Raw genomic sequence first — 13,918 nt, forward strand, 5'->3', positions numbered from 1 at the left:
GTTTTTATATGGTGGAGTACATTGATGGATTTTTGTATTTTGAACTATCCCTGCATCTCTGGGATGAAACCGACTTGATCATGGTGGATGATGGTTCTGATGTGTTCTTGGATTTGGTTTGACAATATTTTGTTGAGTATTTTTGCATCTATGTTCATGAGTGAGGTTGGTCCATAATTCTCTTTCTTAGTAATGTCTTTCTGTAGTTTGGGTGTCAGGGTAATTGTAGCCTCATAAAAAGAGTTTGGCAATGTTCCTTCTGTTTTATTGTGTGGAATAATTTGAGGAGTATTGATATTAGTTTTTCTTTGAAAGTCTTGTAGAATTCTGAGCTGAAATCATCTGGTCCTGGACTTTTTTTGGTTGGGGGCCTTTTGATGACTGTTTCTATTTCTTCAGCAGCTATAGGTCTGTTTAATTTGCTTATCTGGTCTTGATTTGATTTTGGTAAGTGATATTTATTCAGAAAGTTGTCCATTTCCTTTAAGTTTTCCAATTTTGTGGAGTACAGGTTTTCAATATGTTACCTGATGATTCTATGTATTTCCTCCGTGTCTGTTGTTATGTCCCCCTTTTCATTTCTGATTTTGTTAATTTGGACATTCTCTCTCTGCCTTTTGGTTAGTTTGGATAAAGGTTTGTCTATTTTGTTGATTTTCTTGAAGAACCAACTCTTTGTCTAATTGATTCTTTGTATTGTTTTCTTTGTTCCTATTTTGTTAGTTTCAGCTCTCAATTTAATTATTTCCTTCTGTCTAGTTTTCTTTGGTCAGTTTGCTTCTTTTTGTTCTAAAGTTTTCAAATGTTCTGTTAATTCACTAGTGTGGGATTTTTCAAGCTTCTTTATTTAGGCATTTAGTGCTATGAACTTTCCTCTTAACATTGCTTTCATTGTGTCCCATAAATTTGGGTATGTTGTGTGGTCATTTTCATTGAATTTTAGAAAGTTTTAAATTTCTCCCTTTATTTCTTCCTTGACCCATTGATGATTCAGGTGAGTATTTCTTAATTTCCATGTGTTTGTGATTTTCTAGAATTATTATTGCTGTTGAATTCTAGTTTTAAGCCAGGTGATCTGATAATGATTCCATTTTTTTGTATCTGTGGAGGTTTGTCTTGTTACCTAGTATGTGGTCAATTTTTGAGAAGGTTTCATGAGGTGCTGAGAAGAAGGTATATTCTTTTATGTTTGGATGGAATATTCTATGGATGTCTGTTAAGTCCATTTGAGTCATAACATCTGTTAGTTCCCTTATTTCTCTGTTCATTTTTTGTCTGTCAGACCTGTTCAGTGGTGAGAGGGGAGTGTTGTAGTCTCCCACTATTAGTGTGTGGGGTTTAATGTATGATTTAAGATTTTGTAGTGTTTCTTTTACATATGAGAGTGCCCTTGTATTTGGGACATAGATGTTCAGTATTGAGATTTTCTCTTGATGGATTTTTCCTGTGACAATTATAAAATGTCCTTCTTTGTCTCTTTTGACTGATTTTAGCTTGAAGTCTATTTTATTAGATGTTAGGATAGCTACACCGGCTTGTTTCTTAGGTCCATTTGATTGGAACGTTTTTTTCCCCAACCTTTTACTCTTAGGCGATATATGTCTTTGAGGTTGAGGTGTGTTTCTTGTATGTAGCAGAAGGATGGATTCTCTCTTTGTAGCCAATCTGTTAGTCTGTGTCTTTTTATAGGTGAGTTGAGTCCAGTCCATTTATATTAAGGGATATTAGTGACTAGTGATTGCTATCTCCTTTACTTTAGTTTTTGTTGATGATGTTAGTTTGTGTGTTTAGGAAAGGATTCTTTGAGAATCCCATCAGCTCAGGGAATAACCCTAAGGATTGATAAATGCGATTGCATGAATTCAAAAAGTGTTTCCTCAGCAAAGCAAAGTGAATCATCATCAGTGTGAACAGAGCTTGGAGGATGACTGAAAAATCTCTGCCAAACTGTTTTTCTAATAGATGTGGAATATATAGAGAAGCCAGACCACAAGTGAGAGGCCACACCTCTGGCACCCTTCAGCACTTCAGCCCCACAGTCTCAGGACCCACTTGCGCATTCCTCAGGTCAGAGGCCTTCAAAATCATAACTCCCATAGCAACTTCTCTCTAGTGAAAGCAACTTAGATGGGAGTCCAAAGACTCCAAAAGGACAGCTATACACGTATTCAAAGAATTCAGAGGGCACAAATAAACTCCCAAATGAAAGAAGCTAAAGAAACTCTTGACTATTGTCTTTCTGTTAGGATTGCGATGGCTACTTTGTCCATCCAAATGAGTTTTACATTTTTTTTAAATTCTGTCAAGAGTATCATTGGAATTTTAATGGAGATTGTGTTGAATAAATTGAAAGTTAAGAATTATTTTTATAGCACATATTCAATGCACATGTGCACACTCTCATTCACAATCAGCAGAGCGAAGTAGGAAGCTAACCTAGAAACAAATAAACAAAAACACTGAAACATTGAACAAAATTCTAACTACACCGGGTGGTGGAGACACATACTTTTAATCCTAGCACTGAGTGGGCAGAGGAAGGTAGATCTCTATGAGTTCAAGGCCAGCCTGGTCTACAGAGGGAGTACCACAACACCACAACAATCAGGGCTACACAGAGAAACCTTGTGTCAAAAACAGACAAACGAACAAACAAAAAACCCAAAAAGCAAGAAAGAAAGAAAGAAAGAAGGAAAGAAAAAAGAGAAAGAAGCAGAAAAAAAATCTCACTGTAGAGTGAATATTTGGACGACAGACTATCAAGGTTTAAAGATAAGGTAGAAAGTTGGTTAGTTCCGTCAAGATCAATGATACACACTTAAATGGGAAACTGGAATATCAGAGAGCTTGGAACACCATGAAAAGGCTAAATCTATGACTAATGAGCACAGAGGAAATATTATTTGACAAAACAAAATATTTTCAATAAAATATGAAGATATTTCTTAAATCCAGGGGAAGGGATGCTTGTATACATACAATACGTATACAGAACATCAAGTAGACGGGAGAAGAACAGAAGTTCCCCACATCATACTGCGGTTAAAGCACTGAATATACTGGACAAGGAAACTATTGAGAACTACAAGAAGGAAGGACTGAGTCACACATATGGCAGCCCGTTAGAAGAACAGCCAATTTCCCAGTAGACACTTTAAAAGCCAAAATGCCTTTGAATGATTTATTTTACATCCCAATACACAGATGCTGGCCCAGGTACTGAGCCTGGCAAAACTACCATAATGGAAAAAGAAAGAAAAACTTTCCACAATGAAAGCAAGATAAAAGCAAAAAGAATTCATGACTACCAAGTTAGTGCTGAAGGGGTTTCTGGAAGGAATATTTCAGACTAGCAGGAAGGATAACCACATCCCCTCGTCCACAGGGAAAATAAACAATCTTAGGACAGTTGGTCAGCAAACAAGGACTAAGAAAGTACCAAATGGGATAAAGCCAACAAAATGACAGGAATACATAAATATTTTTTCCATAATAAATCTGAATATTCATCACTTAAACTCCCCAGTCAAAAGATGCGTGCTAGGAGACTGACTTAGGAAATGGGATCAACTTTTCTGCCATCTTTAAGGAATACAACCCACCACCAAAGGAGAGATACTGCCTTCGGGTATCTGTATACATACATACATTTGCACGCGCGCGCGCGTGCGCACACACACACACACACACACACACACACTCATGGGGGGGTGGGGAGTGCTGCTCCCTGAACACAATCTGATTATCTTCTTCAATTGTTTTTCCTTGAAAAACATACCTGTCTCCTTATTTTATAAAGTAAGTTTCTTGGCAACGCACATCTCCCTCCACGAATGGAAGTATGTTACTAAGGTGTGGGTCACAAAGGTCTTTGTACTCACAGGCATGCACTAGAGTACTTGGGATGTCAAGCACACAGGGTTGTTCTTTCAAGGAAAGGAACACTAAACTTGTGTTCTTCCCAGAAGGCTGGAATAATCCTGTTCCAGCCTGGTGACCTTTGTACAATCAGTGTGACCAGGGCCTTTCAGACACTTCACCCCCCTCCAGAGTCTGCTAGTTAACTCATTTTCCTATCTTTATGGAAGGTATCACATGTTTTTACAAAGAGTTTTGATGTAGCCACATCTGACCTGTATTTAGCTTCCTTGTTCCTCATAGATCTAGGTATGTTTTGTTGCATATGCAGGGTTCAGTTATTCACCACAAGACTAGTTTTCACCAGACCATGCTGTGTTTAAATATGCCTAAAAAAAACAACATGGGGTTAGACTCCAGATATCTGAACCAACATTGATTACTGATACATGTGCCGAACAAGCTTCTTGTCTCCTCCAGCTTGTCTCTCTGCTGACATGCATGTCACAGAGATATTGCCTCCCCGCTGCACTAAGGAAAGTCAGAGAAGATCCATCTGTGCTGAAATTCAACAAGAGATTTGAGATATGGACACAAAAGAAAATTTCTTCTTGAGTCTAATGCTAAGGTGGACATGGATGATTATTCTTGGAGTCTGACTGAGATGCTGAGGCCCAGGAAACTTCTCTATGGATCTTCCTCCTAGACAGATTCTGCCTGAGCCAGGCTGCCTCTCCCAAGGGCTCTCCCCATGGCCCCCTTCATTTCCTTGTTGCGGAAGCTGTAGATGATGGGGTTGCACATGGGGATGATGATGGTGTAAAGGAGGGAGAAAGGCTTGTCTTTGTCAGGCCCATGCATACTGTGGGGATTAATGTAAGAGAACATGGCTGAGGTGTAGAAGAAGATGACCACAGTCAGGTGGGAGGCACACGTGGAGAATGTCTTCCCCTTACCTGAAGAAGAGGATCTGCTAAGAATGGAGACCAAGATGCGGGCATAGGAGGTGACAATAAGCACCATGGGGCTGAGCAGCACCACAATGGCATCAAGAAAAACCAACTTCATGCTGAGTTTGGGGTCCCCACAGGATAGAGCAATCACTATGGGGGCCTCGCAGTAGAAGTTTTCTATGTGGTTGTCTTTACAGAAAGGGTTCCGGAATGATATATACTCAAGAAAGACGCCATTGGTCATCCCAAAGATCCAGGAAGAACACACCAGCCTGACACACACCCAAGGGCTCATGATCTGGGCATAGTTCAGTGGGTGGCAGATTGCAACGTAACGATCATAGGCCATGAAATCGAAGAGGATGCACTCAGCCACACCCACTAGAAAGACCAAGTACATCTGGATCACACAAGACGCAAAGGAGACTGTGTGGTTCTTGGTCACCAGATGAACCAACATCTGTGGGATGGTGGTGGTGATGAAGCAGATGTCCAGGAAAGACAGGTGTCCAAGGAAGAAGTACATGGGGCTGTTGAGTCTGGGGTCAGTCCAGGTGATGAAGATGATGAGGCCATTCATGGCCATAGCGAGGCTGTAGAGAGCCAGGAAGAGGGCGAAGAGCAATGCCCGTGTGGAAGGGAGACTCTGCTCAAAGCCCACGAGGATGAACTCCGAGACTGTGCTGCTGTTTCTCAGGTCTGCTGTCTGGAGCCTGTTTGAGGAGGGGGGGCAGGAGAAACATAAAGGGCACAGTTGTGTGGAAGGTTAGATGATCCCTGGACCCAGAAGCCCAGCAAGAGGCTTTTCCTGGATGACAGTCAATGTTTTGGAACTTGGCAATCACTGGTAAATCTGTGAATAATGGCCTAGTGAAATGCCAGGGTCACCAGAGGCTCTATACATACATCCTCATTTTAGAAGTTGAGGAAGATCTGGTACCCCTTTAGTCTGGATTGATAAGATGCCCTGGGAAATGATGCACGTGTTCCAGGTCCTTCAACATCAAAGGACTGCTTACAGTCGGATGCATCCAGAGGGGAAAGAATAGCTATGCCTGGGACTCAGGTCAGATGAGGAAAGGTAAGAAACTGGGGTATGGAGTACGTGATGGTGATGGCAGTTTCTTAAAGGTCTTAGTATGAAACACATGAGAACGTGTTCTCTAGAAGAAAACTATATTCTGTCTTTGCATACTTAAAAAGTTTTAAAGCATAGGAATCAAATTGCTTAGATGACGGTGGCTAGCACACCTTTCTGGATCTTTCCAGTCAGTGATCTACTCTTTCTCTGATTCAGTCTCATAGAGGGATTTATCCACCACGCTGTGCACAAAAGGTACCTGGCTGGAGCAGGAGCTTCCTGAATAGGTGACACCTTGGCTTATTGTCAGACATACATACTCCTGGGCAGAAAGAATGCAGCCACCTCTCTAATAATGGAGAATGAATGAGCAGGGCTCACACATGCCAAGCATTTGGAACTGACCCCGCGAGAACCTTGGTCACCCTTACCCTGTGAGTACATGGTGCTTATCTGACATCTTTAGACAGTTAGTAGTCACAGTTCACATGGTCTTTCCTCATTACTGTAACATTTAGGGAATCATTATGTTCAGACCCAGTCTCTTGTACTTTCATCTTGTTTGCAGTTAAGATGTACCGGATCCTGTTGAGTGGTGGTGGTGCACGCCTTTAAACCCAGCACTCTGGAGGCAGAAGCAGTTGGATCTTTGTGAGTTCTAGGCCAGCCTGGTCTACAGAGTGAGTTCCTGAATAGCCAAGGCTACACAGAAAAACCCTATCTCAAAAAACAAATAACAAAACCAAACAAAAGGTGTTTCAGCTCCCCTTTACCTACACGTGTTTCAGAAGGTCATTGTTTGCCTGCTGAACCCCATGCTCTTCAGTGCCTCCCTTCCATTTTTCCTCTTCTTTTCTCTTCATGCTATACCTGCATTTTGCCTTCTATTGATCCCCTTTTTCACGCTTTCAACTCCTACTAATTCTTACCCCTTCCATCCCTCATCTTTACTTATGACTGACTATTCAGCTATACAAGCTGAATTAAGCTCTCTTGTCTTTCAAGTTCTCAAATCTCCCTCTTGCCTTGAGGAGGCTCCCTACCCTGTCATGTCCATTCCCTGAAGGACTAGAGTCTACCTCCTGTGCCAGGGCCACTCCTTGAAGGGCTAGATTCCCTTCCAGTGAGGTTTCTTGGTCTATTAAGGCATCAGCCAGGCCTCTTCCTATCATCTTCATGTTGAATAGTTCTAGTACCTAGGAGTACTCTGGTGGTCTGGAAAGGGAAGGGCAGAGATCAGAGCTTAATATGGGCCCAAAATCTTTCACTTAGCAGGCATGGTGAAACCAAGCTAATGATTGGGCAACATAATTCGTCAGTGAGCTACAATCTATAGAATTCTTGGACTTGGCTAAGAAGAAGTTGTACTCTAACTCAAGGACTCACTGAGCCCCACTAATGGACACATGCTTGCCTGTAGTTCACCGAGAAGAAATAACCTTCTGTGCTGGCCAGCAGTGAGTGCCCTGGGAGGTGCCATCAGCAGCTGGACATTCAGGCATCTGTGTGAAAACATGGGATTGTAGAAAGCAAACCACACCCATCTCATCCTGTGGCTCTGCTGCTCCTGCTGTCACTGAGTCACTGTCCCCAGTAAGAGAGATGGCAGGGTGTCTGAGGAAGATCTGCTCCTGGGAGGGGGGATCTGAGCTGGTGGGCCACTCTGGAAGGCAGTTGTATCTGGTGACCTTTTCAGCTCTTTGACACCTATGCTGTTACAGACAAATGAATTCTTAAGCAACATAGCACATTGCATGTGCAGGGCACTATAGAACCGGCGAGGGCTATCTGCCTCATACTGCTGGTGTGGGAAGTCCTTCTGTATATGCGTTGCTTTTATTGGTTAATGACTAAAGCTGTTTTGACCAGTGGCTTAGCAGAATAGAGCAAGGTGAGAATTCCAAGCAGATAGAAGAGGAAAGAAGGCAGAGTCAGGGAGATGCCATGTAGTTCCTGAAGGAGACAGATGCTGAAACTTTGTCCAGTAAGTCATGACCTCATGTTGATACACAGATGATTAGAAATTGGTTAAATTAAGACATAAAAGCTAGCTAGCAATACGCTTAAGCGATTGACCAAGCAGTGATTTAATTAATATAGTTTCTGAGTGATTATTTGGTGTCTGGGTGGCCAGAAAATGAACAAGCAGCCTCAGACTACATACTGCCATTTGGTAATGCTTGCTCTTACCTGCTTGTTTTTCATATTGTGTGAGTGTGTGTGTGTGTGTGTCACACATATACACATAGCTTCTGTTTTTCAAGGCAGGGTTTCTCTGTGTAATAGCTCTGGCTGTCCTGAAACTTTCTTTGTAGACCAGGTTGGCCTTGAGCTCACAGAGATTCACCTGTCTCTACGTCCTGAATGGTGGGATTAAAGGCTTGTATACTCCTGCCCCATCAGATTGTATATTTTGTTTTTCTTGCCTTTTAAAAATTTTTGTGTTCAAGATTATTATTTCTGTGGTAAACTAGAAGAGCATTGTAATTTTCCTCTGCAGACTCTACAGAGAAACAGCACCATCCTTAACTCCACTGATTCTTATTTAAAGACCAGCGGTCTTTAATCTCAGTACATTAACAATTTAAAAAATAGTTTATGAATATTCTGAAAGTTGAGTCTCTATTTTATTACCTTTATGACATAGTTTAATCTGATTGAAGGGTCATGGGTAATTTAGTCTGGGCAAAGAAGTCATATCATACACAGTTTCCAGCAGAAAGGGACAGGGGAAAAATTTCTGTAAAGTTTGTGTTGTCATAGTTGATTTTACTGATGTACGTTCTGACCCATTTCAGAACCATCTATAAGCAAAACAGAACTTCCCCAAAGTCCAAGAGCTTCTGTAAAGATCAGTTGTTTGTATTGGGTGATCAATCATGAGAGTGGAGCACAGGCATCTTGATTACTCCCCTTTGGATTACCAGAGGCCTAGTGGGTAGGGAAATAAAATCTGGGGGTTGTATTAGCCAGAGTTCTCTAGAGCAACAGAACTGATAGAATGATCTATACATACATGAAGGGCATTCCTTAGCGTGGTTTACAGCGAGCCCGACGGTAGCTGTTTCCTGGACTGAAAGTCCAAGAACCCAGTAGTAGTTCAGTCCGTGAGGCTGGACATCTTCTGTATGCTACAGAATCCCGAAGAAGTCGGCTCTCTTGCCAGGGAAGGAAGGCTGCAGCAGCAGGATGTATGACCTCGACAGTGAGAATGAGAGCAAGCAGGCAGAGGCCAAGGGTTTCTTTCTTCCGTGTCCTTTACATAGGCTGTCACAAAACTGCGTGTCCCAGGTTAAAGGTGGATTGCCTGACTTCAAAGGGTCTGGATTTCAGGCGGGTCTTCATAATTCAGGTGATCTGGATTAAGGCAAATCCCTCACAGGTGTGCCCAGCAGCTTGGGTTTTTAGTTAATTCTAGATGCCGTCCAGATGACAACCAATGACAGCCATCACAGAGGTCCTGATACTGTTTCCACATGAAGGTAATTGTCATAACGTAACAGTCCTAACCTGTGTCTGTCCTTCAATTATACCACCACAGGGGACAGGATATGCCCCTGTGACTTTTTTGGAAAGAGAAAACTGTCACTTGTCCATCGGATCATCCTTGTTCTCCTACAGAACGATGTTCTCTAGGCCAGTGGTTCTCAGCCTGTAGGTTGCAATCCCTACGTGGGGGTGGGTGTCAAATGACCCTTTTACAGGGGTCACCTAAGACCATAAGAAAACATTTTTTACATTAACTTCATAACAGTAACAAAATTACAGTTATGAAGTAGCATCAGAAATAATTTTGTGGTTGGGGGTCACCAGAACATGAGAAGCTATATTAAAGGGTCACAGCATTAGGAAGGCTAAGAACCACTATTCTCGGGCACTCTCTGTCCCTGTCTGGGAGGCTTTGTTGCTGTCAAGAGCTACCAATGGCTAGAGAACAAGGCTACCTAACTCTAGGTTTCTGTGCAGAGAAACTTAGAGGATCTGTGATAACAGTTAAATTAGCAACAATTTTCAAAGTAGTTCATATACATCGTGGAAGGAAGGATCAGTGATGTGGGAGTCCCCTCTGTATGCTGTGAATATCATTGGTTACTAAAGAAACTGTCTTGGGTCTGCGCAGGGAATAGAGGTAGGTGGGGAAAACTAAACTGAATGCTGGGAGAAAGGAGGTGGAGTCAGAGAGAAGCCATGTAGCCCTGCTGGAGCCAGACGGAACTTTAGTCAGTAAGCCACAGCCACGTGGTGATACACATATGAATAGAAATGGGTTAATTTAACATGTAAGAGTTAGCTAATAACAAGCTAGAGCTAATGGGCCAAACAGTGATTTAATTAATCAGTTTCTGTGTGATTATTTTGGGGCTAAGCGGCCAGGAACCAACAACCGGCCCTCTCCTTCCTACAGACTAGGACCTCTAACAGTGTCTGAAATGTTCATTCCTACCCATTAAGCCTATGGTTAACCAAAGAAGTGGTAATAAATATTGCTGTGCCCACTTTCATGGCTGACTCTGCCGTACGAATCACAAGGAGAGGGTCTTGTGATTATCCTGCACTCTTTCATATTCTGGACTGTGAAAGCACAGGATTCGGGAATTAAGAGCAAGGTCTCCATCTATGACAATGAGCTCGAAGAATCAAGTATGACGTTGAGAGCCAGACCTGTGGGGAAATGTCTCACTGCAATATGATGCTTGGATTCTTGTTATCTTTACAAAGATAAGTCTTTCTGTTGTTCTCCCATCATGCTCTGATCACAGGAAACAAGGGAGATACAGCATTGTTATTAATTAATTGTTCAATAATAAAATAGTCTGCTTTAGGAATGAGGTTAGTTTATTTGAGACTTATGGATTCACCGGTCTTGTTTAAATTAATTTATTATTTTTAAAAAGATTCAGTCTGTAAGTTTGACTATCTTCTGATAGGTTTTTCTTCAAGTAATGTATGTCTTTTAGTCATATTTACTATCATCTAAAACCATTTTCTCTTACGCATACTTAAAGCTGTTATTCATTGGATTAAACTCTTCTCTTCATGGTATAGAAAATCATTGTTTTCTGGACACAAAGCTCACATGGTAGATCCAACTTGAGGCTCAAGAACCCCCACAAATTGATAGATCTGTTTCATACTGTAAGTGAATCTCTAAAACAGTGTAGGGAGAGTTGAATATATTAGAGACTTTTTTGTTTGTTTGTTTGGAGGGAAGCTCATGACTTATCAACTTCTTGAAGGCAGCTGGAACTTAAAGGTTTAAAACTTTTTTTTGAAGTTCAACAACTTCAAAATCTTATCTTCTTTTGATTGAAAATTACTCTTTTAATTGCTGAATTGTTGTTTCCTCAAATTTTCTCTTCTGAAGCCTGATTAAGATAGGATTGTGCTGGGGAGAGAGCTTGTTCTCACAGATAGGCACTAGGGGAACCAGGAGTGTTACAGATGCAGGGTGGTCTCTTCAAAGAAAGAGATGGATAACCTGTTTTAATAGCCTGGTGACCTCTGTGCTATCTGTAGTGCCAGGACACACCTGGCTGCCCAGACTCCTAAGTTTATTTCAGTCATCCTTCCTAGGCCCTTATCGAGCATTGTTTCTTGTCAATAGAACCCATCTTTATGGAAGAGGTCACATGCATTTTGTTAAGAGTTTCAATTTAGTCATGTCTTTAGCTTTGCTGTATGCACAGCACTGAGTTAATTATCATCAGGAAGCTTTTCCCAAAATTTTGCTGTGCTTAAATACACCTAAAATAAACTGACCTGTGTGAGACTCTAGAAGTTTGAACCAACACCAGCTACTAAATCATGTTGAACAGAATTTCTTTCTCATCTCACACAAATTGACACTCTACTGGACCTGGTGACTGCAGAGATTCCCACATCTAATCCCACCACCAGGTCTTTCTTGAGAAAGACTTCTCAGGAGAAGTCTAGGGAAATCATTTATTCGGCTCCCAACTAATATGGGAGAGATGTCCTTGATCTCATGAGTGGGGTGATTGCACAACGAGCTTTATCTCCTGGGGCTCTTAATGTTCTAATGCTAAAAGCAGCTAGAACACTCAACTGCTTTCCCCCACAGGCCTGTGATCCAATTTTGCCTTCATGGTTAAAAGAAGAAATGACCTAAGGACATCAGAAACCAAATGTGGATGGAGTTAATAATTCAGTAGCAGGCCTATAGCAATCAGAAAATGACATTGGGTCCCATTCACCATAAAGGTGACCCTTCAGGCCTTAAGTGTAAGAGGAAAACTCAAACACTGAGAGTCCTTGACTAAATATAGATGATTTTAAGAAGTGCAACATTATACGCTCAAGCAATTTAGACGTTTAAGGCAACTCTTTGCCAAGAAAGATAATAACAGATTTGAAAATGGGTAAAGGATCTGATTAGACATTTCTCAAAATAACATAAATAGCCAATAGAAATATGAAGAAAACACCCAACAGCTAACAATCAGGGAAATACAAATTAGAGCCAAGCGAGATATGAACTCATACTTGTTAGAATAGCTATTATCAAAAAGATGAAAGGTAAGTGTTGGCAAGGATGTGGAGGAAAAGTTCGTTCTTGCACACTGATGGTGATGGGGAATATGCGTCCTGCTGTTATATTAAACGTGGTGTTTTCCAAACAAGCTTGAAGTATGGGGATGGTCTGATGCAGCAGTATTATGTTCGGAGGAGACTAAATTAGCATAATAAGGATGCAGGCGAGCATCTTTATTTCCATGTTCGCTGTGGCACTGTTTATGTTTGGGAAATCAAATGTCTGATTACTGGAAATTTTGGGGAGTCCTACCATGGCCACCACATATTACCCAGGTAATTGGGGCCTCTCTTGGGGTTCTTACTTTTGTTAATGAAATAATTTAAAGACAGACTCAGAAAAAAGGTCAAGGACACATTTATTAACATTTAAAAGAAAAATCACAGGGCAGGCAGCTGCCCCCAGGAGGGAAATGGAGAGAACTGGGGGAAACTGTGGTGTTTGTAAGCAGCCACATGGTGGAGAGGGGGGCTTTAGAGAGAGAAAAAGCCGAAAGTACCAGAGGAAACATTCTTCTGCTCTGGCCAGGTCTGGACTCAGAAAGGTGGGCAGGCTTAACAGAGCCTCATGGTGACTCCATGGTAACTGCACCAGGCAGTGGGAGAGAAAACCAGATTATCTCATTAAAGGGCTGTGGATGAAAACTCCTGGAGAGAAGCTGTGTTTGCAGAGATTGACTTAATCTCTGATTCGAACTGCACTATTGTGGAGAGATTAAAATGTAACAGGTCCAGAGGTTAACTTCTGTTGATCTAGCTTTAACCCCTGGAACTACCATTCCTTCCTCAGAACCAACACCCTGTGACCAAGAGATAAAAACCATCTGGAATCTGTTAACTTAGCAACTACAAGCTATCGCTAACCCAAAATCTAAGAATGCTGTCAGAGAGCATCTTGGGCCTTGTGGTGGTTTGTAAGAAAATGACCCCCAAAGGGAGTGGCACTATTAAAGGGTGTAGCCTTGTGCATAGGTGTGGTCTTGTTGGAGAAAATATGTCACTGTGGAGGAGGGCTTTGAGGTCTCATATATGCTCAAGATACCTCCCACTGTCTCAGACTACTTCCTGTTACCTGTGGGATCAAGGTGTAGTTCCTTCTCTAATCTCAGCTCCTTCTCCAGTATCATGTCCGCCTGCATGTTGCCTTGCTTCCCACCATGACAATAAGGGACTAACACTCCCCCCAACCAATCACTAAGAAAATGCCTTACAGCTTGCCTCCAGCCTGATCTTATGGAGACATTTCCTCAATCAAGGCTTCTGAGAAACCTGCCTGGCTTCATTTGGAAGGCAGGAAGTCATTTTGTTGTATTTTTTAACAAGTTCTCATTTACTGTAGGAACTGAATTTCTATTATTTAAATTTCAGTTTGCTGGAACCTGACCTGCCCCAACCCATGACCTTGAGTTGTTTTTGAGCACATCCTGACCCTCCCTAATCACTGACCACTTTGTTGTTTGTTATTTTGAGATTT

The 13,918-nt window shown here is 41.7% G+C and overlaps 1 protein-coding gene across 1 annotated transcript; it reads right to left on the reverse strand.

The window, feature by feature from the left end:
• Positions 1 to 4,560: 4,560 nt before the first annotated feature.
• LOC125407483 (olfactory receptor 10AD1-like) lies at positions 4,561 to 13,583 on the reverse strand. Its single transcript, XM_048445108.3, has 3 exons — positions 13,517 to 13,583; positions 7,089 to 7,107; positions 4,561 to 5,524 (listed from the first exon to the last, which is right to left on the reverse strand). The coding sequence occupies exons 1-3, from the start codon at positions 13,581 to 13,583 to the stop codon at positions 4,561 to 4,563; spliced, it is 1,050 nt and encodes a 349-aa protein (XP_048301065.3).
• Positions 13,584 to 13,918: the final 335 nt, after the last annotated feature.

The sequence above is a fragment of the Myodes glareolus genome, chromosome 19 (assembly GCF_982192425.1).
Source record: "Myodes glareolus chromosome 19, mMyoGla1.1, whole genome shotgun sequence".
NCBI lineage: Eukaryota > Metazoa > Chordata > Mammalia > Rodentia > Cricetidae > Myodes > Myodes glareolus.

Bases quoted from the DNA above. Each gene is read 5' to 3' on its own strand.
- LOC125407483 (XM_048445108.3), bottom strand. From the start codon at position 13,583: ATGCAGGCGGACATGATACTGGAGAAGGAGCTGAGATTAGAGAAGGAA.